This window comes from Strongyloides ratti, scaffold srae_chrx_scaffold0000004 (genome assembly GCF_001040885.1).
Source record: "Strongyloides ratti genome assembly S_ratti_ED321, scaffold srae_chrx_scaffold0000004".
NCBI lineage: Eukaryota > Metazoa > Nematoda > Chromadorea > Rhabditida > Strongyloididae > Strongyloides > Strongyloides ratti.
The window spans coordinates 690023-703275 of NW_020171512.1; the positions used below are offsets into that span (position 1 = coordinate 690023).

The 13253-nt window shown below is 21.9% G+C and overlaps 6 protein-coding genes across 6 annotated transcripts; 3 read left to right on the plus strand and 3 right to left on the minus strand.

Moving 5' to 3' along the window:
* Positions 1-1673: 1673 nt before the first annotated feature.
* Positions 1674-2405, plus strand: SRAE_X000216400 (Hypothetical protein; the record flags this gene model as incomplete). Its single annotated transcript, XM_024644673.1, has 2 exons — positions 1674-1718; positions 1764-2405. 2 exons carry the CDS (start codon positions 1674-1676, stop codon positions 2403-2405), a joined length of 687 nt encoding a protein of 228 aa, XP_024499635.1.
* Positions 2406-3329: 924 nt separating this feature from the next.
* On the plus strand, positions 3330-3962 carry SRAE_X000216500 (ADP-ribosylation factor 6; the record flags this gene model as incomplete). The annotated part of the gene is made up of 3 exons (XM_024644684.1): positions 3330-3515; positions 3566-3764; positions 3820-3962. 3 exons carry the CDS (start codon positions 3330-3332, stop codon positions 3960-3962), a joined length of 528 nt encoding a protein of 175 aa, XP_024499636.1.
* Positions 3963-4710: 748 nt separating this feature from the next.
* Positions 4711-6076, plus strand: SRAE_X000216600 (ADAM 17-like protease; the record flags this gene model as incomplete). The annotated part of the gene is made up of 3 exons (XM_024644696.1): positions 4711-4764; positions 4804-5967; positions 6008-6076. The coding sequence occupies 3 exons, from the start codon at positions 4711-4713 to the stop codon at positions 6074-6076; spliced, it is 1287 nt and encodes a 428-aa protein (XP_024499637.1).
* A 49-nt stretch (positions 6077-6125) lies between these two features.
* On the minus strand, positions 6126-7986 carry SRAE_X000216700 (Zinc finger, DHHC-type, palmitoyltransferase domain and Ankyrin repeat and Ankyrin repeat-containing domain-containing protein; the record flags this gene model as incomplete). Its single annotated transcript, XM_024644707.1, has 6 exons — positions 6126-6275; positions 6336-6472; positions 6530-6779; positions 6825-7060; positions 7268-7760; positions 7831-7986. The coding sequence occupies 6 exons, from the start codon at positions 7984-7986 to the stop codon at positions 6126-6128; spliced, it is 1422 nt and encodes a 473-aa protein (XP_024499638.1).
* Positions 7987-8908: 922 nt separating this feature from the next.
* On the minus strand, positions 8909-11377 carry SRAE_X000216800 (Autophagy-related protein 13; the record flags this gene model as incomplete). Its single annotated transcript, XM_024644718.1, has 5 exons — positions 8909-9004; positions 9050-9462; positions 9511-10382; positions 10440-10651; positions 11291-11377. The coding sequence occupies 5 exons, from the start codon at positions 11375-11377 to the stop codon at positions 8909-8911; spliced, it is 1680 nt and encodes a 559-aa protein (XP_024499639.1).
* A 185-nt stretch (positions 11378-11562) lies between these two features.
* Positions 11563-12854, minus strand: SRAE_X000216900 (Hypothetical protein; the record flags this gene model as incomplete). The annotated part of the gene is made up of 3 exons (XM_024644729.1): positions 11563-12375; positions 12414-12726; positions 12772-12854. The coding sequence occupies 3 exons, from the start codon at positions 12852-12854 to the stop codon at positions 11563-11565; spliced, it is 1209 nt and encodes a 402-aa protein (XP_024499640.1).
* Between the last annotated feature and the right edge of the window lie 399 nt (positions 12855-13253).

Consider the following 13253-nt stretch of genomic DNA (forward strand, 5'->3'; position numbering starts at 1 on the left):
TTAAAAAATGTAAAAAAAGAAATTTTTTTTTTTATGTTTGCATAGGTAGAGTAAATTAATCACCATAGTAATGCAATATTTAATTGTAAAATAATGTTATACCGAAACATTCTTCCACAGATCATCGTTTAAAAACTTTTTGATTAATATGGCATTGAATAAGAGAGATCTTTAATATTGATATATTTATATATAAAGTATAACAAAAAAAAATAATTTTTTTAACAAAATTTTAGTTATAAATTATATAATAAAATATAAAAAAAAAATATATATATATATATATAAATAAATATTTTTTTTCTAATTCTATACCTGATGTTCTAACAAATATACATATATTATTAATTACCTATAAATGTTATTATTTACTTTAAACCAAACAATAATTATCAACTTAATGTTTTTAAAAAATAAATGTATGAATTTATTTAGATTGTATTTTTTGCTTAATAATAATATATATAAATAATAATTATTTAAAAATGCTGAATATTTGTTTACAAAAAAAAAGAATTTGTAGATAATTTTAAAAAGATAACATTTTGTATAGGCTAATACTAACAAAAAAAAATTAAAACTGCCTTAACAATAATTCAGGTTTTTTTTTTATATTTTTTTAATATTAAAAAAAATTCAAAGTTTATTTTAATTGATTCAAATATAATTTTTTTTTATTATTTATATAAATTAAATATTATTGTTTAAAAGAAATATATATATATATACATACTCTTTTAATAATTATTATGTTGTTCATTTCATTTTTAATAATAAATGAAAATATATATAATTGTTTTGATATTATAATACAAGTTGTGCCTTAAGGGTAAATAAAATAATATTTAATATTCCTTCTCATTACAACGCCTTTTTATATACATTACGGTTAAATTATTTTTAAGTGTATAGAATGGTAATAAATTAAGATAATTTTGTTAAATGAAAGTATTTTGTTGAAAGAGAATATTTATTTTATATAAAATATTATTTGTTATTTATTGAAAGTAAGAACAAGATCTTTGATTCAATTTCATGATTAAAAAGATAGCTCAGAATAATTAATATAATAAATTTATGATGAAAAATAGTATAAAATTTATTTGGGCGTAACAAATAAAGTTATTTAATAAATATTAATGATCAAATGATCATACATTTAACGATTTGTTTCATATTATATTGTTACCTCGTGAATTAAAAAGAACTTTTAAGATGATTAATATTACTTGATATATGCAATGCGGATATATATATATATATGTGATGGTGAATGGGAGATAAAACATTCATAATTATCTTAGAAATTGAAAAGGGGGATGGATATTAATTATTCTCCCAAAAAGATCGACCTATTTTGCATTAAAATAGGCATATTCCTGACGTTAAAGATGTAATAATTATGTATACTTATCATTGATATGCTTTCTTGTCGTACTTCATTGGCACCTGATGATTTTTATCACTACAATAGAGGTAAAAAATATTATCGTTACTATAATAATAAAAATGATGGAAGAAGTTTAATTAAGTTAATATACGCATCCGGTGTTCTAACATTTTTAATATTTTCAATATCTTTTTACTTTTATTATATAAAATATTTCTCAAGAGTATCTTATGAACCAAGTATATCAAATAATATAATTAATAAAAGATTTAAAAGAGATTTTATGTTTGTAAGTAATAAAAATATTTCTGATCCTGGTTGTTTTAAAGTAAGTTCAATTAATATTCTTTTTTTTTTAATTTAATATTTTAAGAGTTGTAATGATGAATGGATAAAAGATTTTGAAAAATCATTTAGTATGAATCATACAGAATTTTATGATTTTCCGTTTCATCCTGCTTTATTAGAGTATCCAAATTTTTTAAAATATTGTGAATTAGCCGATAAACAAACAAATTGTTTTATAAATAGATGTGATGATCAATCGGCTGATAAAGTATTCTCTCCATCTAATTATATATGCCAATTTAAAAGAACACAATTTGTACAAGCGAGGCCTTGTCTAGAAGAGACTGAACCCTTAACATTTTTAAAATGTGATCAAGAGTGTCATAAAAAGGCATTAAATGGATTACACTTGTCAAATCGTGATAATATAGGTACAATATATTCTAATAATAATTTAGATATGTATGAGAAAGAACTAAATTTTCTTTGTGGTTTTCAAGAATGCTATAAAAATTGTCACAAGGACATTGTAAAAGAATTTTGTTCACCATCACTATCAAATACTGTTTATACACTTATTGATCAATATATTAAATGGCACGCGACTGATATATATGATTGGCATATATTAACAAATAATTTAGAAAAATTACCATATACTTGTTTAAGGCTTACAGGATATACATCAGAAAATGATCAAGTCGCCAAATTAATTGCCATCTCTTAATATTAAAAAAATTTTTAAATTATTATTGATACTCCCAATCATATTCGCTGTATTTAATTTGCTTTTTGCAAAATTTGAATACGTCACCGGTTAATGTTTAACTTTCATCTTTAATGGAAGAAATATTAAAGGCGTATATAAAACGTTTCAATACTAATTATTAACATTATAATAAAATTTTATTTTTATTTATTACGTTTCTTTTAAATTATATTTATAAATTTTATTATATTCTTACTACTATTATTGTTATTATATATATGTTTATTTAAAAAAAAAAATTTTATTATTATAAAAAATTCTATAATTTTAATATGAATCATTATTTACTTATCTCACAGTTAATCTTACAACGAATATATTGTTAATTTGGAATAATACATAGTTACTATTTTCAAAACTACATGCTGTAACTTTAATATTCTTTCTACTCTTTTTATATTTTATGGAATGTTTTGAGTTACTATTAATATCATAAATTATCTAATTTTTATTTACATAATAAGATCAATCTTTTTTCGTATATTTTATATTGAAATATATATATTTTTAAAGTGTTTCACAATAATTCATTCTTTTATAACATTTTATTATATTTTACAATTGCTTTATTGCTAGTATATATATATATATATATAATTTTTTTTTTTATTGGATTGTATCGAGAATTGTAAAACTATTAGTAGTATGATTAGGTTTAAAACATATATATATAAAATATAGATAATATTTTTTTTTATATATTAAATTTAAAATAAACATTTTAAAAAATTTAATTTTTTTTTTTGAAATTATTATTTTAAAATAATTTTAGTATTAGTGGTTATTTTAAGTGATCCAGCAAGTTTATGTATATATATTTTTTCTACTGATATTAATTTTTACATTCCTTAAATATTAATATAAAAAAAAGTACTTTTCAATATGGGAAAAAAATTATCAAAATTATTTGGAAAAAAAGAAATGCGAATTTTGATGTTAGGATTGGATGCTGCCGGTAAAACTACAATATTATATAAATTAAAACTTGGACAATCAGTTACAACAATACCAACAGTTGGTTTTAATGTAGAAACTGTAACATATCGTAACATAAAATTTAGTGTTTGGGTAAGTATTTTTTAATATCTATAATTATATATATAAAATTTTTTTTTAAGGATGTTGGTGGGCAAGATAAAATAAGACCACTTTGGAGACATTATTATGCTGGATCACATGGTCTTGTCTTTGTAGTTGATTCCGGAGATAGAGATAGAATTGATGAAGCAAGACAAGAACTTCATCGTATTATAAATGATAGAGAAATGAAAGAAGCTGTTATTCTTGTTTTTGCTAATAAACAAGATACAATTGATGGTAAGTTTAAAATAAAAAATTTAATTAAATATATTTATAACTTTTTTTTTCTTAGCTATGAAACCAAATGAAATTCAAGACAAATTAGGACTAACTAGACTAAGAGATCGTAATTGGTATGTGCAACCATGTTGTGCAAATGCTTCTGAAGGCTTATTTGAAGGTTTAACATGGCTTTCATCAAACTATAAAGCTTAACATCTAAAAGATTGTCTTATTACTATATTTGCAACATTAAAAATTGCGTCTCGCAAAAATATGCTCTTATTTATGCATGCCTAGGCAAAATTTAATAGGCATTGTAAAGTTTTGCCAAAAATTTGATCATAAGTTATTCAATATGTTGCCTTTAAAATGTTTAATTTTAAAGATCTTATTAGTTTTGATAATTTCACTCTTTTATTTCAAACAATAATACATATGTTTTTCAATTTAAATGTATAGATAGATTTTATTTTATAACATGCTATTTTTTTTTTTATTTTTGTCTTACTTAATTAAATGAAATTTAAAGAACTTTTGCTTATAATATTGGTATTTATTATAATTTCTATTTGATAAAATTTATTTATTTCTAATATTATTTAAAAAAAACTATATAATTTATGTAAAAATTTTCGAATATTTATAATTTAAAAGATAAATATGATAACAAAATAAATTTTTAAAAAATATTTTGTTCATCATTTTTGTTAGACTGGTAAACTACATATTGTTACCTATTTTACAATGATTAACTATATAACAATTTGATTGAAGGATGGGAAATCATCATTATAACATTTATTAGATGGATTTATATAAAATAAAAAAAAAATAAAACTTTGTAATCATTTTTATAATGTTTTATTTTTCTTATAAATTTATTCTAATCATATTATTTATTTTTATCAATTTATCTTTTGAATTTTCTAATAACTTAAATATTACACTGGAAAAAAAATATATGGAAGTTGGTATGTATAAAGATTCTGACTTAGATATACGAGATTATCAAATAGTATGTTTTAATTATTATCTTTTTTAATTTAGTGTATAGGATCTTATAATAGAAAAGACTAATGAATTACTTACTAAAGCAATTTTAAGTGATGAAAATTCAACAAAATCACTTATAATTCAATTAACATATAATGAAATTAAGACAATAAAAGTAACATCAAAAATTCAAATAATTACTCAAATATCTGGAAGTTATAAAAGTGGAAATATATTATTTACAAATAAAAATTTTGCTAAAAATAAACGTGAAGTTGTTGGATTTAGTTTTGGTTTATTTTGTAATCCTCATCCTTTAAATATTATAGGAATATTGACAGATGTTACAGAGTCAACATTTTCTTTTGAAAATGTTTTAGCAAGAAGAATTTTACATGAAATTGGTCATTCTTTGAATGCTGTTCATGATAATAGTAGTGAGAATAATTATAATATAATGGCACCACTTGAAATTCTTGTTGAACATAAAAATAATTCATTATTTTCAAAACCATCACTTTTTGCAATTTCAAAATATGTTTTTGAAGTATGTATAAATTTTCTTGTTGATATAAATATAAGAAATTGTGGAAATGGTATTTTAGATAAAGGAGAAGAATGTGATGAAGGGCATAAAAATTTTAATGTTAATTTTAAATGTTGTAATAAATATTGCAAATTAAAAAAAACTGCTAAATGTTGTGATTCAAATCACGATTGTTGTTTGAATTGTAATATTGCATCAACAAATATTTCATGTTATCCTAAAGTTTTTTATCAATGTATTGATGAAAGTTTTTGTGATGGTATAAATTCAATATGTCCTAAACCTAAATATCTTCCAGATAATACAAAATGTATGAAAAATGGTGCAAAATGTCTTAATGGTAGATGTGTTGATAAATGTAAATATTTAAATGAAGATTATGTTCATTGTTTATGTGAAGAAAATGATTATCGTTGTTATCAATGTTGTAGAAATATAAGTAATGAGATATGTAAACCAATAATGGGTAAAATTTTACTTGAAGAAGGATCAATATGTAGTAATTTAAATAAAAATTTTCGCTGTAATAATGAATCTAAATGTGTCTATAATTCATCTTTAAATATTTATTCTTATGATATTAAAAGAAAAAAATGGAGTAATTATTATATTCAAAATATTGTTACAATACTTTTTATAATTTTTTTACCAATATTTATATTTTTAAAAGCTAGAAGAGTAAGTTATAAAAACTTATTTCTAATTATACAAATTTTAGAACTATTATCAAATTAAAATGTTACATAATAACGAAGAAATAATGAAAGCATATAGAGAAAATAATTAATATATATTAAAAGTAATTTATTAATAAATCATTACAAAAGTAATAAATGTTATATTGCTTCTCCTTTACAAAATAATTTCAAATTTTTACAACCATTTTTACTAAGTAAAAATTTAACTCTTTCTTGCGACCCTTTTTGACCAATATATGAATATTTGTAAGCATTTATTCTTTCATTTGTTGTTAGTTTATTGGCAATCTAAAAGAAAAAATAATAACAATAATATATGATAAAGTTTTAAAAGAAAAATAAACATACTTGATATAATTGAAGATATGTCATAATACATATCCAAATAAGAATAAAATTTGAAAGTATAAAAACATACAATATCCATGTATTATTTATAATAGTATCAGAAATTGTAATATATATTTTTTTCATATGTAAAAAATCTAAAATATATTTTAAAATATTGTATTTAATAAATAAAAAAAAATAATAAAACTTACTAGTAACACATCCATAAATAATTATTAATAGTTCAATTATTAATGAAAGAAGATAAATCAAAAAGTGAAAGTGATTATTTGCTCCAACACAATTACCAATCCATGGACAATGATGATCAAATCTTAAAATGCATTTATCACAAAATTTACAATGTTTTGATCTATGTGGGCGTATTAAAAGGCAGGTTGTACAAAATTTATCAGAAAAATTTTCTTCTTCAAATGTTTTTGATATCATATTATATGTTTCCTATATAATTATAAAAATAATTAAATAAATAATATTTAAACATACTTGAATTGAAACACTATATATACCTGGATCAGTAAAAGTTAAATTAACATATATATATGTAATAAAAAGTAATAGTAAATAGAAAGACATATTTATATACCATGGAACAATACCATGAATATAGAATATCCAACTGAAGATCATTAAAATTTTCAATCCAACAGTAACACCAAATGGTAAATATAAAAAATGTTTTGTATTATCAATTATTTTAAGCAACCATCTTACAAATATTCCTAAACTTATGATAGCTATTAATGTAATAATATGAGATTCAAATAAAAAATTGATTGTTATTAATGAAAAAAGGATAAATGATGGTAATAAAAAATATATTTTCTTGATAAATTCATCATTTTCTTTAATATCCTTAAAATATGAATATTTCATAATCCCACGTTTTTTTAATCCTTTTTCAATTATTTTTATAATATTCATATTACCTTTTCTTTTAGCTATTATTAAAGGAGTTTCACGTTGTTTATTATCTTTATTAATATCAATATCTAATGAAACTAATAATTCAACTGCACTTGTATTTTCTTGTATTACAGCCCAATGTAAGCATGTATTACCATATGATACATCAGCTATATTAACATCAGCTTTTAATGTTACTAACATTTTTAATAAATCTAATGAATGAACTTTATATGCAGCCCACATTGCTGGTGTCATTGATGAAGCATCTTTTTCATCAGGTGAAACACCTTTTGATATTAAATATGCAACAACTGGTGTACATCCAAATTGTGCAGCAACATGAATAGCAGCAAATCCTTCAACATTTCGTAAATATGGATTAGCATCATATTTCATAAGTAAAGCTACCATTTTAGTATGACCATGACGAGCTGCCCAATGTAATGGGGTAGAACATAATACCCCACCAATAGCATTAACATTACAATTATAATCAATAAGGAGTTTAGCAATCTAAATAAAAATAAAATAAAAATTATTTAAAATAATAGTAAAAAAAAATTTTATATTAAATATAGAATACCTTTAGTCTATTATTAATAGCTGCCCAATGAAGAAGTGAGCAATCATCAGAATCTGTACAATCAGGTGATATAAATCCTTTATCTAACATATCTTTTAATGTATCATAATCACCAAATTGTGCAGCTTGCCTAGCATCAATTATATAAGCAGCCATGTTATCTTTATATTGCTCTTCATTGTTCTGCATACTTCTATTATAAAAGTATATATCTATCAAAATGTTATGTTTTGTTAACAATAATAAAAAGAAATTATAAGATTGAAAACAATTGTTCAAAAATGTTATTTATTTTGGTAACCATCAACAACTTTACAAAAAATAATAGTTTAATATTTTTAACATTAATAATAAACAAATATAACTTTAAAAATTTAAGTAAAAAAATTAAATTAAAAAAAAAAATGACTAACGTAAAATGTAAATGAAAATTGGAAGTTACTTTATTAAGAATAATGACATATAATATTAAATATTTTAATCATAGTTTCATATAAATATAATAAAAGGTAGTAGTAATATGTCGATTATAGTTAAAATATAAACACTCAAAAGAAATTTAAATCCTGAGTTATTTATAATTCAAATATTTTATATTAAAAATTTTAAGATGGTATATAATTTTAATATAATCTTCTATGATATATTATATATTCAAATTAATTTTTTTTATTTAAATTCAAATTTAAACCATAATTTTATGTTAATTTTTATATTTTATTATAAAATTTACATACTTAGAAGAATATTTAAATGATGACACAAAAAAAAAATCTTTTATATAAAATATGTTCGGTATATTATCTTTAATTCTAAAAAGAAGTTTGGACATATGTATCTCGAAAAAGTCCAATAAATTATTGAAGAATAGGCTAATATATATACATATTATTTTAATCCATTTATTAGATTTATTATACAACATAATACATATGTTTAAATAAGAATTGATATATAAAATCTAATAGAAAAATAAACAGTATCTTTTGTATTTTAAAATATAGTAAGTTATTTTTTTATACTTATATATAAAGGCTAAGTGAGGCAACAAAAAATACTTTTTTATTTGATTAAATAATTATTCCTGATTGTTGTCAAAAGATGAACCACGCTTTTCGTTTATTTGCGCTACAAAATTGTCAAAAGACAGTTGTCTTTCTTTAAATTGAGATAACTAAAAAATATATATATATATTAAAAAATTGATTTATAAAAATACCTGATCTTCTATATTTAAAGACGTTTCTGTTGTAAATGAAGGTAATTCATCAGGAGCCAATCGACATTCTCTTTCAAAATCATTTAAATTATCACCTAAACTTTCCATACTTGAAAAAGGAAATAAATTTACATAAAATTCATCTTCCATTTTTTTTGTTTCTTTTTCTTTATTATCATTTTCTGGATTAGAATCATCATTATAATCCTCATCTTCAGGATATGTTATAAATTTTTGTTTTCCTTTTTTATTTGATATTGGTGAATTTAATAGTATATTTTTTGTATAATTATTATCTCTATAATTATCAACCTTTGAAGGTATTGTTCGAGAATATCGAATTGTATTAATTGATGGAGTTGATTTTAATGGCATTAATGATACTGTACTTTTACTTCCTGACATAAATGTTTCTAAAAAATAATAATTATAAATAAAAATTTAGAACAAAAAAAAATAACCTTCTGTTAAAATTGGCAAATGTCCAAAACTGTTTTGTGAATTTGTTAATGGATTATCATTTAAAAGTGCTTCAAATGGAAGAGAATTATGTCTAACTCGTTGTTTTAAAGATGATGTATTTGAATTAGGACTACCCTGAAGATGCATTGTACTTGTCATAAATATAGCAGATGCTAATGCCTCATCAGACATAAATTCATTTTGTTTCATAAATGAATTCATTGAACTGTCATCAGAACTAGAATGAGACCTTCCTAACATAAAACGTGGATGTTCTTTTGGTGAATTTTTAATAATATCTATTGATACAGGTGATGTACCAAAGTGATTCCCATAATCAGACATTGGTGATGGAGTAATTACTTGACTTCCTACTTTTGGTACTATATTAATTGGTTTTGTTCCATATGTATACGTAATTTCAGGTGTTCCATTATCATTTTTTTCTAATACTTCTTCTTTTTTTTCAACTATTTCATCGTCATAAACAGATATTTTCATACTTGTTCTATATCTAACTTCCAAACATACATATCCAAATGGTGATGGTAATTCACCTAATTTTACAAATTTAAAATTTTCTCCAAATGCCTTTTCATCAACAGTACCATTATAAATTCTATATAAAATTACATAAGTTTCTGAACTTTGTTTTCTAACATAATATCTATATGATGGAAGAACTCTAGATGATGAGTAGACACTTTTAAGTAATGTTCCCATTCTATGATAAAGATCTGTTCTAACATTTACTGAATTATCTACATTTGAGCTATCAACATATAAAGACCAAGTTTCTAATGGTAATGTTTCTCTATCAGATGTATATAAATAAAAATCAATATTTACAGCATCTATTTTAGGAGGATAACTAAAAAAGCAATAAATATAAATATTATTAAATATTTGAAATTAAATACAAACATACTGTAACACATTCTTTTTTAAATATTTTGCAACTTCTCCAATTTCATCAATCTTTAAATTAAACCAATCTGATAAATGAGGATCTGGGGTACATTTATGTGATAATTTTTCTCCCATACGTGATTGTACAACTATTTGTATTAATCTAGTTGATAAAAATTTAACAAATTTTGCAAAATCATTATATTCAACTTGTGTTACTTCATCAGGCATCTAAAAAAAGAAAAGTTTTATATACATATAATAAAAACAATTTTAATATGAAATAAATATCATATGTTTAATCATTTCTTATAAAACCAATATCAAATTTTAAATATTATTATTTAGAAAATTGTTTTAATTAATAAAAAAAAAAGCATATATTTTTTAGTTTATAATATCATGTTATCATTTATAATAACATATTAATTTGTATATAAATAATTTATTTGATGAAATCAAATGTGTTTGAAGAAAAGACTAGAGAAAATTTATCTTGTGATTTATGAAAATATATAAAATTATATAAAACTTGTACCATGTGATTAACGAATTTACAATGTGTCGACTATTATCAAGTATGCATTTCAGGTGATTTTATGATACGCTTACTTTCGTTCTAAGACCTTCCATTATTACTAGTGGAAATTCGTTTGCATTAATTTTTTTATAACATAGTACATTTTTATCAACCAAAAATCAGACATTCTTATAATTTTTTATAATTGATGTACATTTATCATTTCTTTTATTATTATTTCCTTTTAAAAAGCAAAAATTAAGTTTAATATAATAAAAAAAAGGAAAGACATATGATCGACTTTTAAGTGCGCTTTTATTTTATATTTTACAAGTATTTATATCACATACAAAGATGAAAAATTTAAGAAGTGAAGTAGCACACATCATCGCGACGTATAATTGATATAATGTTACAAGAATATTATATTCAATCATTTTAACTATGTAAATTGGGTTAAAATGATCACTGTAAAATTATTGGTTAGATATAATTACTTAAAAATTTCAATACAATTACAAAAAAATAAAAAAATATGTTAGCTTAACAAAAGAAAAATATAAAAAATATCTCTAAAGACACTACCATATTCATGACAAATATAATTGAATAGAACTAATTATTACTCTTTGAAGTTAATAACAATTTGCTTAGCTTTTGGATCATCAAAACGATCCATTGTTTGTACTGAATTAAGCATAAGGAATCCAAATAAGAGTACTGAAGCCAAAATAATAGCTGAAATAATACTCATCCATGATCCAACACTAAATGTTGGTACACAATCATTCATATTATGTACAAAACCGTAAAATTTATTATCAACATTCTTAGCACCAATCATTTGAATTTGGAAACCATTTAATGTCATACCAATTTTATTTTCACCGTCTGATGGTGCAAATACAGCTGATGTTTGACTACAAGCATATCCATAATCACTATACATATAAGCATCTAAAAATTGTACTCCAGCTTGACTGGCATTAGTACTATTTGTTACTTTATGTTTACTTCCTCCAACTGTAACTTCAGCATTTTTAATTGTAAATTCAGTAATAGCCCAAGTGTAATAACCAACATTTGATACTTTTATTGTAAATTTAATATCTTGATTATCAATAGAAACTCCATCTTTGTCACCTACAACTCCTTTTGTAGAAATTGTTACATCAAAAGTTGAATCTCCTTTATTTCCATTACAAGCAAATTTAACTGCATATGTATCACTTGAATTTGTTAAATCAAGAAAAGCTGCTTTATATGGAGATTTACCAGAATGTTCATAATATATCAATGATAATCCCTCAAGATAAAAAAGACATGAAGCATTTTTTGTAGTATCAGTTGGTGCAATTACTGGACCTTTACCACTACTTTCTCCTGTGATTGGTGCAGGAGTAGTATCGGCAGCACGTTTTACTCTAACAGAATTCTAAGAAATATTTTTAAAAAAATAATTTAAATAATTACCTTTTCAACAGATTCTGGACCAACAAGAGCAGCAGTATAACTTTTTCCTTCCATTGATTTAGCAAATTTGGCAAACTTTTCTTCAAGTTCATCCCATGATGATGCATCAATAAAATCACTATCATCTATATCAATTGTTGATTTTATATTTTCTACCTTATAATTAAGATTTTTTATATCTTCAATTATTCCAGAAATTTCTGGATTATTTGAGTATACATTTGCCTGTCTACTAAATTCACCTAGAGTAAAACCATCTAAAACAAAATATTTTATGTCACCAGGTTTTGTAGTTGATAAGAGTGATGTTTGCCTAAATTTAATTATAATTATAAATAAAATATTATAAATAACTTACGAAACTTTATTTCTAGACCAAATAATAGCATCTTTGGCAAAAGTACCAGCAACTAAAAGAAGTAGTGATACCAGAAACTTCATTCCTATAACAAATTATAATATAATCAAAAGAAAAAAAAAAAAAATATTAATGTTATATTATAAAAATTTAATATTAATTTTGATTGTTTTAACTTATAACATATTGTATAGTAATTTAATGTATTGTCATATCAATTTATTGGCTTTCTCCCATGTATAACGTATTAACACGGTGTCCAAAGATAAACATTGCAGTCTCTAAATTGATTTTTGGAAAACACTATTCGCTCTTTGGTCGCCGGTAGAAATTGTTCTTCGTTATAAGACCGACGTTGATCTGTTTTGAATAATATAACCCTTTTATTAATTATAAGTGTATATCAGGTATATATGGTATTTATTATTTCATAACATTCAATATATTATAAATATTTTATAAAATTTTTAAATAATTTAAAG